Raw genomic sequence first — 15,139 nt, 5'->3', positions numbered from 1 at the left:
GGGGAGTGTTTACCTTTAGCAGAGCCTTGTATTCAACCTTCTTTTGCTCACAAATAACTTTAGATTCTTCTATAATACCGGGCAAGCGAGCATACCTTTATAATCACAATACATTATACAGTCAAATGCTTACGTTATAATATTTATAATAAAATATACATCGTAAAATATATTTATACCTACACCTATTACACTTAAATGTAAATACCTCCAGTTATCCAAAAATACAAAGACTAGTTACGTGCATTTAAATTGACCTGTATAACCTGTGTGCGTAGCCGAATGCACAAACGCTCACGATAATATCTCTATCGCTCTTGCGTATTGCCGCGACAGAGCCAGACTAACTTTCTGCGGCGTTTCGATTTCGTTTCACGTCGCAGAAATGCCATTCGGCTACGGGGCCTGTAACTCAATTTACTGCATAAATAAATACGTCACTGAAGAGCACATATGTACATCTAATCTATACTCAGCAATGTTTTTTTTTTCAACTAACCAATGGAAAGTCTGGTTGTTAGCCTTAAGCTCCAGCGGCGTGAAGTTGGTGTAGTCCCCAAGGAACACGATGTACCGCAGCACGTTCCTCAGCTTGTCCTCCATTTCATCAATAAGGATCGACTGAGCCTTCTTGTAGTACTCTATGAGTTCCATCAGCCCGCTTGTGTCTGGCGGCGGTGTTAGGAGTGTGGTCGAGATCAGGGAATACTCGTCGTAAATGCTGTTTGAATGGGATTTAATTAAAATTTATTGGTAGATGCAGTCATTAGGCAAGCGGTTCAGGGGTTCAGGGTGAGGTGTCTTATTTTATTATCCTTGAGATATAAATTTCTTTGCAAGCGCTTATAGAGGTAGAATAAGTACCGAAATATATAGATATAGGTACCGAAGCATATTGCAAAAATTGTCAAAATTCAAGGAACGGGCTGCAGGTGCCTATAGGTTAATTTGCCTTAGTATACCACTGTGCTAAGTTACTCAATAATCAAATATGTGTAAATGAACCCAAAAAAAATCTTACGCTTTAATCTCTGTCTGATAGTCATCGGTCATCCGCCGTAAAAGAGTGTTAGCCAACCTCGTCGCTGCCTGTCGAAGTGAATTGATAAGATCTCCTCTTTGCATCTGAAACATCCCTATCACGATGGTCCCCTCTAGTTTTGACGGTATTTCTTTGGCCAGTTCTACATATTTTACCGATTCCACGCAATATTCCTCGAAAGTTTTAGGAGGGTCAGAGTTGATGAACGCTTCCACTCCCGACATAGACTGAAAGAAACACATCCTATGAAGTGTATGAACAGAGACGAATAAATATATTTCAAACAAATACCATGTATTTCCGTCAGGCGGACCGTATGCCTGTTTGCCGCCGACGTGGGAATAAAAAAATCAATCCAATGAATGCTATAAGTTAGAAATCTATGTATAAATAAAGCACACGTACCTCTCCATTCAACAAGCATACGTAGTCGTCAAAATCCTGAACTCTCAGTTCCGGTCCAATTCTTTGTTCACTAATTAAATCTGATATTTGCTTTTTGTATCCTTCTATTAGTTCTTCGTCTATGATTGGCTGACAAGCAAACATACATATGAATGAATACTCCAAATACATGTAAATAACTAGGTACCCCACCTATTAGTCGGGGTAAATGACACTAAAGATTCATTATTCTCTGTTTACTTCACCAAAGGTAACATTGTAAGTACCTAGCTACAGTCTAGTCAGCGTGAGCAGAGACTTGCTTCGCCTTATCTCATTAATTCTATACCTTACTCACTAAACTTATAAAATAAAGAAGGACAAATTGATAGGATAATCCTTACCGTATTTTATAGATTTAACGTTTACCTGCAGAGTAGTCCTACCAGGACAGATCGTCTCCTTATAAAGCATAGTCTCCAGCCGCGGAACCCTACACGCGTCCGTGAGAAAATCGTACAACAGCCTCAGCTGATTTCTGAACTGTTTGAATGAGGGCTCGAATTCTATCGCCTCGTTCGCAAATACAAGATTTATCACAAATCCTCGATTCATACCCTGCAAAAACGGTGACATAAAATATTTACTGAGTTAAAGAAAAATACCTACTTAATTATCTCAGCACATAAAACCATACGTACCCCCACGTCTAACAAATAGTCAGTGAATTCTTTCATAGATTTTAGGCATAACGTTTGTAAATTGTATGTCATCAAGCAACCTAAACAATTATAAAAATGTTTTATTTTAGACGCCTGTTTGGCTTCTGGAATCTGTTTCCTTTTGATCCCCTGTAAAATGAACAAAATGCGAATCCAATGAATTAAAGTTACGCCGTAGAATAATGATGTGCAAGTTGCGGAAACTTTCCAAAAAAAATCTTAAATTTCTTAAAAAAAATTCACGAAAAATAAAGGGAATTTAAATTTATGAAATGGAAAGTTTCCATCCATACAATTGTCCATACAAAGTATGGAAAGTTTCCGTTGTTTTCCTATGTGAAAATTTCAGAATTTTGGAAACTTTCCGTGGGCACATCAGTACCGTAGAATAGGGAATTGCCAGCCGACTGTCATAAAGCCAAATAATTTCTATATGTTTCTTATGCTCTAAAACCAGTAGGTACCTAGGTATTTATCTTATGTGGGTTCTCTAAATAAATAAAGTTAATCATAACGTAATACGAGTAGTATGTGTGGCACGGGCATAGAGCAAAACGCCATATATTTACGACGAGGGCGAATCCTGAACAAAGGACAGGATTCTATCACCAGGATGATGCAATAATTACCTATGTTCCAAAATATTAATAATGATAGTAAAAATTGACAAAAACATTATATATGTAGTCGATTATACATGTGTAAACTCTTTTCGTAGTGTTAATATTTTATATTGGCAACATATTCCTTAAACAGAAAAGTGCCACTTTCATCTGTTTTACAGGGGAGTAAAATCCCCTTTTCGAGTGGGTGGTGTGAAAACTACACATTTTCAATAACAATACAGTTTGGATTGATTAATTACGACTGGAGTCAGATGATGCAAACTAATTACAATTAATTTAATTTCTCGGTCCGTTCGGGTCAAGATCGAGACCAAACGCTATAACGTTGGGAATGTTGGGATGCAATACGCGCCTTTGACAAACGGAGCGACTGATTGATGCTGCATTGGGCAGCTTCTTGATTATGACGCTCCGGTGCACTGTAATATTACGAGTGCATTTGTGCTTACTTGTCCGAGTACAAAAGCGATTGTATCGCTTTGTAGTCTTTAATTAAATTAGTATAACTACCTAATCAATAGAACATTAATAAAACTCCCCTAAGTACTAACATTCATATTTTGAGGAGAACCTTTCAAATTCAAATTGTCTATGAAAACTTTACAAAACTAAGCTCTTGAAAACATTTACATTTATGCCTTAATATTTATATTTGTGTTCTTTATTGTGAGAGTATACACTGTACCTAGTGTTAAAGGACATAAGTGAGCTGCAAGTTTGCTGAGAACGATTTCATAAACGAAAGAGGTAGTGACGGATAAGTAATAGGAAAGTTGGTCCTGACAGCGACACCATACTCGTATAGTATATATAAAGTGAGGAAGAAACAGTTCTCCATTGTGATAATTTGCACATTAAGTGCCGCTGACTCAAAATTAGGGTTATCTACGGGCAGGTAGATGCTGTACGCTACATGCGCAATTGTCCCATCGGCTACGCTCGTAGCCCGTAGCACGCTCTGGGACTTTTTATTTTTATACACCAAACAAGGGATAAGCTCGCCTTTGTACATAACCGTTATAATTATTCTGTGTACATGTAATTTGTTCTGTACAATAAAGTGTTTACTACTACTACTACTACAAGTAGACAGGTCGCCAGAGAGAGGTTGTAAGTGCGTTGCCGGCCTTTAATATGGGTGATGACGCCGTTGTCTAGAAGGTTTAAAGATCGTAGCGTTCCGAAAATACCGCAGGCGACAGTTCATTCCACAGTTTAGCTGTTCGAGGCAGGAAATTTCTGGTGGAATTCTGCATCTAAGAGCTACAGATGGAAATGTTGCGTAGGGTGATAACGAAAAGAAACGGCCTGTTCAGTGCTAATCGTTCTGCCTCTACGACGATTTTTCGCTTCAGAAGTCCATGTTATCGGACTACGAGCTACGACGCAGCGCTACGAATGTGATAATGTGTCAAAAGGTCAGTGGCATTATGTTTGATGTTGACCCATTTAGTGCTAATCAGGACAAGTTATCGTTCTGCCTCTACGACGCTTTTTCGCTTCAGAAACCCATGTTATCGGATACGAGCTACGACGCAGCGCTACGAATGTGATAATGTATCAAAAGGTCAGTGGCATTATGTTTGATGTTGAACCATTTAGTGCTAATGAGGACAAGTTATCGTTCTGCCTCTACGACGCTTTTTCGCTTCAGAAATCCATGTTATCGGCTACGAGCGACGACGTAGCGCCACGAATGTGTTTATGTGTCAAAAGGTCAGTGTCATTATGTAGCGGAAATACATCAAGTAATACCACCGGGCACCGCACAACCAGGTCACAATCTCTATTTAATTGACAGCAGCTACTATCAAATAAACAATAATATCTATCTATGCACTAGAACTACGAACGGCGCCACGGTCGTAAAAAGGGCTAAATTAATAAATAAATACCTGTAGAAAAAGAGCTTTCAGCATAGGCAGCCAGTCGTTCATAAGGATATTACTTGATATCTCGATATGTTTTTTACAAATGAAGTTAAATTCCTGCAACGTGTAAGCTTCTGATGCCGATGTTAGGTCCTCTAAATTTACCAATCGCATATCACTGAAAACAATATTTCATAATTGTGAAGCTTCTCCACCAGATAATTATTCCGAATGGTACGTATATATTTAACACTGCAAAGTAAAGGCTAGAAAGTAGGGTACGTAGCAAAATGCTCTATCGCTCTTCTGTATTGGCGCGACACAGCCAGGCCCCGTAGCCGAATGGCATTTCTCCGACGCCAAACGAAAGCGATACGCCGCTGGCTCTGTCGCGCCAATACGCAAGCGCGATAGAGATAGATATCTACTAGCGCTTCGTTTCGTGAGCGTTTCGTGAGCGATTGTGCCATTCGGCTAGCCACCCAGATTGCGTTGCGATCGACGTCTAGCGCCAACGATTGTCATCGAAATGACAGGCTAGGCTGTCAGATTCTGAGTACCAGGCTATTTAAAAAAAATACCGTTAGTCAAATCTCAATTTAAAGTAATACAAAAAAAAATCTAAAGTGTCGAGGTGTAAATAAAATAACGCTTACTTGTAATGATTCCACCAAATCTCCAAAACTTGTGCAATGTAAGGGTTGAGAATGAATAGTTCCTTGTTGAGCTTCTTGATTGCCATGGCGTACCGATTCCTCCAGGCGTCATCTTTCATTGCCAGCTCTTGCTTGAGGGGAGTGTCTTCTTCTTCAGCAGTCTCTTCCTAATACACGTTTTAAGATAATTGTAGACATATTAATAATTGTAAGCAGGTGGAACAAGACCTTACCCTAATACGCTAGTGAATACTTAGGGTCAGCAAGGCAAATCAGCCGCTTACACAATTTACACATCACATCATATGTATGTACGCCACGTCACAATTAATTTCCTATTAAAGAAAACGCTATCAGGCTTCGAATAAAGATTAAAATAGAAAACTGTAGCCTAATGGTATCTACCTTTTCGATTTTTTTGTTTTTTTCGGCGACAATGACATCTGATATGAGGCTTTATCTATCTACTCTCAATCGCAAGTGGGTAAAACATCCTTCCAGATTATTTATTTACCACGTTCAGGGTGCGTAGCCGAATGGCACAAACGCTCACGAAACGCTCACGAAACGAAACGCTAGTAGATATCTATCTCTATCGCTCTTGCGTATTGGCGCGCCAGAGCCAGACTACCATTCGCGGCGTTTCGTTTTCGTTTCGCGTCGGAGAAATGCCATTCGGCTACCGGGGCCAGATACCACTAACAATATCTACACAATACCTAATTCATAGACTAATTGAGAATTCCGTACGGAATACGTACCGTATTAGGGTCTTTCAAAACGAAATCTACAATGGCTTTCTTCATGCTCATCATGAAATCCTCGCGCATTTCGTCTGTAGCTGTCTCCATTGTATCTTGCCACTTTTTTAGTTTCGGTGAGATCAAGTTGTGAATTCTGAAATAAGTTATTTAAATAGACGACTTTCGTAATAACCTAACCACAAAATTAAAATTTTGAAAAAACCCCCGACCGCGACATAGTAGACCGATTTTCATGAAACATGGCTTTCACTCCTCACTCAGCTTTCAGACAAAAAAAACGAAATCCAAATCGGTTCATCCGTTCGAGAGCTACGATGCCACAGACAGACACACACACAGACAGACACGTCAAACTTATAACACCCCGTCGTTTTTGCGTCGGGGGTTAAAAATACACGATTCCAAATAGGTAGATAACAATTTATCTGGCACGACAGCTTGGCAGAGTTACCTGTCGTTAGCCACGGAGAGTGAACGCTTGTGACTTTGGTTAAGACGGCAGGCACACGCGAAAGTAAGGCTGCGACATAAAAGTAAGCTAATGCTTGTGTTGTCCGACTGATATAACGTCGGTGGCAAACAGGTAATCCGCCTGATGGAAAGCGGTCACCGTAACCTATGGATGCAACTCAAACAACATGCGCGTTGCCACCCATTGAAACTTGTCCCCGCATGCTGCCTGATAAGTCGGTAATTTAAAAATGTCGGTGGTATACAAGCTTTCGAGGTGTGTTTCAAATGACAGACGATATGCCGTAGAATATTTATATTCCTCCTGACCAATTTCGGCCGCAGTGACTGTATCGACTGTATGTTCTGGTATATACATTCAGTTTTAAGAACGTATGTGCAATTATGTACCTACTTGTGCAGGTGCCGTTGAATAAAACTTTTATGGCACAAAATTCTATAATAAAACACATCCCTTTTTAGGGTTCCGTAGTCAACTAGGAACCCTTATAGTTTCGCCATGTCTGTCTGTCTGTCTGTCTGTCTGTCCGTCCGTCCGTCCGTCCGTCCGCGGATAATCTCAGTAACCGTTAGCACTAGAAAGCTGAAATTTGGTACCAATATGTATATCAATCACGCCGACAAAGTGGTAAAATAAAAAGTGGAAAAAAAATGTTTTTTTAAGGTAGGTTAGGGTATCTGTCCCCACTTTACATGTAGGGGTACATGTAAAGTGGGGACTGATTTTTTTTTCATTCCAACCCCATCGTGTGATATATTGTTGGATAGGTATTTAAAAAAACCGGTCAAGTGCGAGTCGGACTCGCTCACCGAGGGTTCCGTACAAACTTTCAATAGTTGAATCATCAAAATGTTATTCATAGAACTCTACAGATTTGACTTAATCCCTCAAGACTCAATTTCCCACATAACAAGTAATATTATAATATACAATTTTATTGTTAGACAACGTCCAAATAAAATCAAGACTATTCGACTTCAATAGTTTACGACTTACGACATGTCGCAAGGACGCTCCTAAACCGACCTCATTATATCAGGAAAAACACGATGTAGGAAATGAGCGTTCAACGTACAGCGACATCTATCGGCAAATTTAGTAAACTAATGCGCGCCAGCTAGTATGGAAGATGATTTTAATGGAATAATTGTTTATTGCGTGAACCGATTTTAACCATTTTGCCTATATTTCAAAGCAGGTAATTTCATTGTTATTTTGTTAAAAAATACAGGTACAATAAACATCCGCAAGGGTGTTGAAATTGACAATGTAAATCTGAAAGGTTCTTTATAAATAAATAAAAAAGTTTTCAAGATACGTGTACGATTTTATTTTTCTTGTAATATTAAATTCATTATAATAGCCATGTTTGGTGAAAATTTCATAAATTTATGTTGGTAAACTTCGGAGATAAGGGGGGGAACGGTATTTTTTTTTACATTTTCCTTCAAAAATCATTTTTTTTCGACAAGCAAAAAATTATAAAAAATAGTTTTGATATGTAATTTGAGCTCTTTCTAACGATACCCCACTTGACCTAGTTACTTGAAATTTTCAGTTGCCCCCCTTTCATTTTGGCCATTTTCTATCATTTATATTAATTAATTTAAAAAAAATGCGTTCAACTTGTAGAGGTTTACAATGTTTATAACTATTCCAAATTTCATATCGATAGCATAAGTAGTTCTCGAGATATTTAACAATGTGACAGACGGACAGAGTCGCAAAAAGGGTTCCTGTTGTACCTTTTTGGTACGGAACCCTAAAAATTAATAAGGGTTTACTAAAATCGTTTTTTGATAATATTAATATTTTCTGAAATAATCGCTCCTAAAGGAAAAAAAAGTGTGTGTGTGTGTCCCCTCCCCCCTCTAACTTTTGAACGATATGTTTAAAAAATAAAAAAAATAACAAAAGTAGAACTTTATAAAGACTTTCTAGGTAAATTGTTTTGAACTTGATAATGTCAGTAGTTTTTGAGAAAAATACGGAAAACTAAGGAACCCTACACTGAGTGTGGCCCGACACGCTCTTGGCCGGTTTTTAGGGTTCCGTAGTCAACTAGGAACCCTTATAGTTTCGCCATGTCTGTCTGTCCGTCCGTCCGTCCGTCCGTCCGTCCGTCCGTCCGCGGATAATCTCAGTAACCGTAAGCACTAGAAAGCTGAAATTTGGTACCAATATGTATATCAATCACGCCAACAAAGTGCAAAAATAAAAAATGGAAAAAAATGTTTTATTAGGGTACCCCCCCTACATGTAAAGTGGGGGCTGATATTTTTTTTCATTCCAACCCCAACGTATGATATATTGTTGGATAGGTATTTAAAAATTAATAAGGGTTTACTAAGATCGTTTTTTGATTATATTAATATTTTCGGAAATAATCGCTCCTAAAGGAAAAAAAAGTGCGTCCCCCCTCTAACTTTTGAACCATATGTTTAAAAAATATGAAAAAAATCACAAAAGTAGAACTTTATAAAGACTTTCTAGGAAAATTGTTTTGAACTTGATAGGTTCAGTAGTTTTTGAAAAAAATACGGAAAACTACGGAACCCTACACTGAGCGTGGCCCGACACGCTCTTGGCCGGTTTTTTCCTTAGCCTTACCGTTTAATAATCTTGCTATCAAGCGGAGCAACATGAATATTATCAATGCCGTATCGTAAGTAGTAGTAATATCGTAACATGTTCTGCTCTTCTCCCGAAGGAATGCAATCGCCGTCCTCCCCCGGCTCGGATTGGCAAATTAGATTCATTAGCTTAACCCTGAACTGCTCCCGGGCTTTGCGTAGAGCGGTGAATTTAGCCATCACTGTAAAAAGAAAAAGGATTTTATGGCACATACTCTATTTAAGCTGGTCAAGTTGGAGTATAGCCAGTATACGCAGGCCCCGTAGCCGAATGCCATTTCTACGACGCGAAACAAAAACGAAACGCCGCGAAAGGTAGTCTGGCTCTGTCGCGCCAATACGCAAGAGCGATAGAGATAGATATCTACGAGCGTTTCATTTCGTGAGCGTTTGTGCATTCGGCTACGCACGCCGATACGCACAACACTCTTGGCCATACCAAAAACGATACGATACGATGAGGTCCAATATATAATTCATGTAATACACTAACTAAGGTACTAAAAGGCCCTACCTACTTAAACGCTTGTTATTTTTATTAAATTCCATAACGGGGTAGGCTGAGCACATGGGTTGAAAGAAAGTGACATTGCAGTGACAGGTTGTCAGCCTTTTGCCTACGCCACAATTTAAACCATATACAGTCGACTTCTGCGACACCCACGGGTGTTATACTTATTAAATAATATAAAATTAATAAAGTTCACCAGAGGACTGTCTTCTAGGGGCAGCAGTAGGCTTTTTCTTAACAGGTTTAGGCGGTGGTGGTAATTTCAAAACTTCTTCAGCGAGTGAGAATAGTGGTCTTGTCCTAATCTTTAAACTTTCTGCTGTTCTCATCTTTGGAAGCTTAGGTAATTTTGTTTCGGATGTGGATGGTTCCGGGTGACTTTTCTTTCTCGTTGATTTCTTGTTTTTGTCCATGACGGCTGAAATAGACTAATAGGTAATTTCTAGGAGATCAGAAGTTAAGGCTTATTAGCGAAGATACAAGTGATACAACCGTGATTCAATCAAAAGTAGTATGTACTTAAGTAAGTACTTATTAAAACTGATATACTTATTTCACTAAACTAATACCTAACATTGTTTGGGTAGGAAATTAAACATTTATTTTTAGAAGATAAGGCTTGAACGAACGTAGGTATAAGGAACGTAGATTTGTTTTGTACCTACAGAAGGTGTGTGTATTCAGTTTTACTTCCAGAAGCTCTACTCTCAGTTATGTACGTAATTTTTAGGTATAAAATGCGAGGTATGCGAGGGTTAAATTTAAATTACTGCTAACCATCTGAACGTTACTTTTAACGCCTTTTGGAAAATCAATGCAAAAGTGCCCATCGGAGCATAAATTAAACGCAAACAGGTAGGTATTTTACGTCACTTGCAATCGACCGGCATTGACAACTATTAAATGTCAAAAATTGACATATTTCCTTTCCGCGAATAATTTTCGCTTGTAAATTCTTTTACATGACATAAAAACTGAGTGTTTTGCCAAGTCTATTTATTAGTTAACTCATAAAATACTTACCGATCCCACAAGTAACCAAACAAAAGGTAAGTTGTCTTTTGAAACTAGGTTATGCTCAATACTTTTTTGGTTATGTATCTCTGTCCTATCGATCCTCTTAACTTCTCCTGGTAATTAATACTATTATCCTATTAGAAAAACCTAAATTACAACAATGAATTATCTACAGAACTAATCTGACATATCAAATCGATCTCTTATCCATGGTAACTGTTTGAAACCTTCATTTGTTTCTGTATCTATGGTGATTGCTTTGGCCAGTATGTTCATGTTGAAATCAATCACCAAAAAGTATTTATGCTTATATTATCATCCACTACAATGTCATTAGATATACGACTGATAAAAAACTTAATTTATAGGTTAAGAATCAGTAAATGAAGCAAAGAGTAAAGTGTTACTCTAAGGTAACTAATCCTAGCTGTTGCTTACACTATCGCTATATAGCTACATACATAACCACCATAATTCGTCAGAACATTGGCCTTGATTGTACGAGTACCTAGTGCCCCTTCCTACTCAGATGATGTCATAGGCTTGGCAATGGCTTGTTGAGCAAAACATTGATCAGTTTGTTTTTACTGAAGTGTTTAAAAATATCTAGGAGTTATGTGCAAAATGTAAACTTGTGTATTCTCTAATTTTTTCATGTGTGAGTGTGTTAGTCATTTAAAAATAAAACATATTCATGCTCAACTATCAATTCATATTGAACTGCTATTTCTAGAATGTTTCAATATGGTAGTTGTTAACAATAATTTCAGATGATATTCCAGTTAGTGCGGAGTCTTCACACAAGCCCTCTTTGCAGAGCAGTAGAATCTTCGCTACTGGCTAAACTTCGGAAGAAAACTGGCTACACCATTGCTAATTGCAAGAAAGCTCTTGAGATGCACAACAATGACTCAGAAAAGGTATGTCAGGCAATAATTAAAGCCTTACATATATGAACTTGTGTATTTTGTTAATCTTTAGCATACTAGCAGAGCTAATCAGATTTTCGGTTGCCACTTGGGCAAAGGACCTAGATTTAATTTTTTTTACTTGTCTTATACTTTAAAAAAAGTAATTTCGAAAGTTTGTAATAGTGTATCCTTGTAAGTATTTTAATTTGATATACTGATGACAACAACATACAAGGCTAAGTCTGCAATATCTTTTTGTAGCAGATAGCACCTTGTATGTTGTGGGTAAGGTGCAATTTTCTGAAAAAAATAATTGCAGATTGTACCCTATACATTGTTGTCATCGATACTGCAGTGTGGTATCCAAGATACCGATCACTTGAACAAAATACTAATACAAGAACAAATTATGACCTTTGAGATGTATTTAAGTAAAACATAAAGCAGATTCAATTTATTTTGTTTTGTTTAAAACATTGTATTTCTCTTAATTTAACAGCCAAATTTTCTGGGCTGCTAGTGATAATCTTCTAACTTACTAACCTGAGTGCGACAGTCAGTTTCAAAGCTTCAGTCTTCAGACAAATACTATTTCACTACCTTTTGATAGCTGGAGTTGGAACAGCTTGAAGCCTTGTGTGAAATTGTCTAATTTTATTAATATCCACACGCTCAAATAAATAAATAAATATTGGGGGACACCTTACACAGATCAACTTAGCCCCAATAGTCGGTTGCTAGGCGACGATATACTCACTTATATAGATAAATACATACATATATACATAGAAAACATCCATGGTTTATGCGTCGTTGGACTAAAAGTAAATATGGCGATGTATAAAAATGTCTACTTGCATAAGTCCATGCGTATATAATTTCGACGAAGTATAAAAATGTCCACCTGTATATTAGACCAAATATAAATATGTTGCGGCACTAGACTAAAAGTAAATATGACGATGTATAAAAATGTCCACTTACATAAGTTCGGGCGTATATAATTTTGACGAAGTATAAAAATGTGCATCTGTATATTAGACCAAATATAAATATGTTGCGACACTAAAAGTAAATATGGCAATGTATTTTAAAATTACTCTTTGTTATATTTATTATGAGAAACGAAAATGTATGCATGTAAAATTTATTAAGGAATAAATGGCTAAAATTATAACAATAATCGCTTTCTCAAGAAGGTCGTCCGCAGGCAGTGAGCCAAGATTAGATAGATAACGCCCGAACTAAGGAAGTTGACAATTGTAGAACCTGTCAACTTGGTGAAATAGGGGCCTGGACCTATGTAAAGAAAGTAGTCATTTTTATATTCCGACTTGATAAGACTTAAGACATTTGTATACTTTGAAAGTAGTCATTTTTATATTCCGACTTGATAAGACAGACATTTTGAAGTATAGGCTTTCTAATACTCGGACCAATTTTTATTTTATATGTAGACATTTATACATCGCCATATTTACTTTTAGTCCAACGACGCATAAACCCGGCTTAGCAGGCAGGGTCAAATTAATGAAATAAACTAAGAGTTTTTCTTTTAATTACAGGCTGAAACCTGGCTCAATGAGCAAGCCCAAGCAATGGGCTGGGCCAAAGCTACAAAGCTGGCCGGGCGCACAGCACTTCAAGGTCTCGTAGCTGTGAAGTTTGACAAGAGTCATGGTGCCCTGGTGGAACTCAACTGTGAAACAGACTTTGTAGCGAAAAATGACAAGTTCCAGAAACTGATGGAAGACTCTGCTGCCGCTTGTTTCAAATTCGCCCACACCAACCTGCAAGCCAAAGGCCCAGTGACTAAGGTACTATAAGTTATTCAAGTTTTTTAACTTGACAATGTCTATACAAAATTAAGTTTCCCAAGCTTATAGTGGGATGTGGTCACTAACGCAGTCGGCATATACACATTACATTGGTACATACATTTTGTTTAACCCTCAGGACCCTTTTTAAGGTAACTACTATGATTCCAAAGAAGGCGCTGAATAATACGGTGCTGTTACACAGGCAACACAATAGCCAGCAATTCACATACCCTTGCCGCGTTTGTCCAATACGCACCAACTAACTATGGAGCAAACGCGGCAATGGTATGTCAATTGCTGGCAATTGTGTTGCCCGTGTAACAGCGCCGTTAGAGAAATGCTAGTTGATGTAAATAGGTATGTTCAACTCTGTTTTACTATATGAAAGATAAATCAAGGCAAGTACTTATTAGGTAATTAAAAGCATTAACATTGCATCTCATGACAAAAATTTTGTTTTTCTAGGCGCCAAATTTCATGTCAGTTTTTCACTGGTTAATTTGATTGTATCAGTGTGTCATTCATATCATAATAGAATTATTTAATTGTTCTACAATCCTTACATGTTATTTACTGCTAATAGGAAAGTCTGTCCACTATTGTAACTGATATATCCCTTTCTAATTGCAGATGGAACTCGACAGCGAGCAGCTAGGCAACCTATCCGCCGACGGCAAAAAATTATCCGAAATCCTGGCGCTATTCATCGGAAACGTCGGCGAGAACGCCGTCCTGAGACGTGCCGAGTGTTGGAAGGCGAACAACAAAGACGTGAAGATCGCCGCCTACACGCACCCCGCGCCCGCCGCGGCCGGGGATTACTCGGCCGGCAAGTACGGCGCCATGCTCGCCTACCGCCAGCCCGCAGACACGCCCGACGTCGGCCGCCAGCTCTGCCAGCACATCGTCGGCTGCGCGCCCGCCAAGCTCGGCAGCAAGGACACCGACAAGCCCGCCAAGGACTCCGACGACGAAACCTGCCTCATCTACCAAGAATACCTCTTAGACCCCTCCTATACCGTCGAAGAAATACTAGAACAGAACAAAGTCGAAATCGTGGATTATGTTAGATTCTCGTGCGGTGAAAATGTAGAAGCCAATATGCCCGGCGTCGAAAAACAACCGTTGGACACGGTGCAAACGCTACAGTAGGTTTAGAGATGTATGAATATCAAATATACTTGTAAAGTTTTTGTTACGATGTTATTATTTATATGCGCGTAAATTAGGTGTTACTAGTTATACAGAATTTAAGAAATAAATAGCTTGATTACTCATTTAACTTTTTAATTAAGTCAATTACAGTTTTGCTCAGTATTATTTAGTCAACATTGAATACACGCGGCTACATGTAACAGGTAGCTTATTTTTTATGAGAATCTGCATGTATCACGTTCTTCATTTTAGCCTGGCCTTTCCACAAGAACATTCTACAGTCTTTCTTCCAGAACATGGCTATTTGGCTGGGCTCAAAACAGTATCCGTGATAGTTGAGTACCTCCGGGGATACGACGTGAAGTGCCAATGTGTTCTGTTCCCTAGTACGGAAGGGGACGGCCGTGGCAGGTCGCAGGAGACACCCGCAGGGACAAACCGTGGCCACTTTTGGTGCTGACATCACATTTAACCTATTACACAAATTCATTCTTTGGAAATTGCCACAAAGTCGAAGCTCTTCCACAGCTCCAGTAAAGGATTGCGTCGCTCGCA

At 38.5% G+C, this 15,139-nt stretch overlaps 2 protein-coding genes across 12 annotated transcripts in view; one reads left to right on the top strand and one right to left on the bottom strand.

Annotated features, from left to right (window-relative positions):
- LOC125227386 (dynein axonemal heavy chain 7-like) overlaps window positions 1-10,094 on the bottom strand; it is a 37,641-nt gene extending 27,547 nt beyond the window's left edge. Inside the window, exons 1-11 of the mRNA XM_048131694.1 lie at window positions 9,878-10,094; window positions 9,148-9,352; window positions 6,063-6,198; window positions 5,302-5,468; window positions 4,670-4,823; window positions 2,128-2,277; window positions 1,856-2,044; window positions 1,448-1,576; window positions 1,022-1,269; window positions 500-721; window positions 14-95 (exon numbers count right to left, since the gene is read on the bottom strand). Coding sequence (XP_047987651.1) covers window positions 14-95; window positions 500-721; window positions 1,022-1,269; window positions 1,448-1,576; window positions 1,856-2,044; window positions 2,128-2,277; window positions 4,670-4,823; window positions 5,302-5,468; window positions 6,063-6,198; window positions 9,148-9,352; window positions 9,878-10,094 — 1,899 coding nt within the window. The remainder of the gene's footprint in view (window positions 1-13; window positions 96-499; window positions 722-1,021; window positions 1,270-1,447; window positions 1,577-1,855; window positions 2,045-2,127; window positions 2,278-4,669; window positions 4,824-5,301; window positions 5,469-6,062; window positions 6,199-9,147; window positions 9,353-9,877) is intronic.
- Window positions 10,095-10,571: 477 nt separating this feature from the next.
- On the top strand, window positions 10,572-14,706 carry LOC125227098 (elongation factor Ts, mitochondrial). 11 transcript variants are annotated; one of them, XM_048131295.1, is made up of 5 exons: window positions 10,577-10,730; window positions 11,067-11,111; window positions 11,481-11,618; window positions 13,175-13,426; window positions 14,060-14,706. In XM_048131295.1, exons 2-5 carry the CDS (start codon window positions 11,082-11,084, stop codon window positions 14,579-14,581), a joined length of 942 nt encoding a protein of 313 aa, XP_047987252.1. In that variant the 5' UTR covers window positions 10,577-10,730; window positions 11,067-11,081; the 3' UTR covers window positions 14,582-14,706. The 11 variants fall into 11 exon arrangements, with proteins under 11 accessions (XP_047987254.1, XP_047987252.1, XP_047987251.1 ...); XM_048131294.1 differs by having other exon boundaries at window positions 11,469-11,618; XM_048131297.1 differs by lacking the exon at window positions 11,067-11,111 and having other exon boundaries at window positions 10,572-10,730; window positions 11,469-11,618.
- Window positions 14,707-15,139: the final 433 nt, after the last annotated feature.

The sequence above is a fragment of the Leguminivora glycinivorella genome, chromosome 6 (genome assembly GCF_023078275.1).
Source record: "Leguminivora glycinivorella isolate SPB_JAAS2020 chromosome 6, LegGlyc_1.1, whole genome shotgun sequence".
In the NCBI taxonomy this organism is placed as follows: Eukaryota; Metazoa; Arthropoda; class Insecta; order Lepidoptera; family Tortricidae; genus Leguminivora; species Leguminivora glycinivorella.
This window is presented reverse-complemented; position numbering and strand designations above follow the sequence as displayed.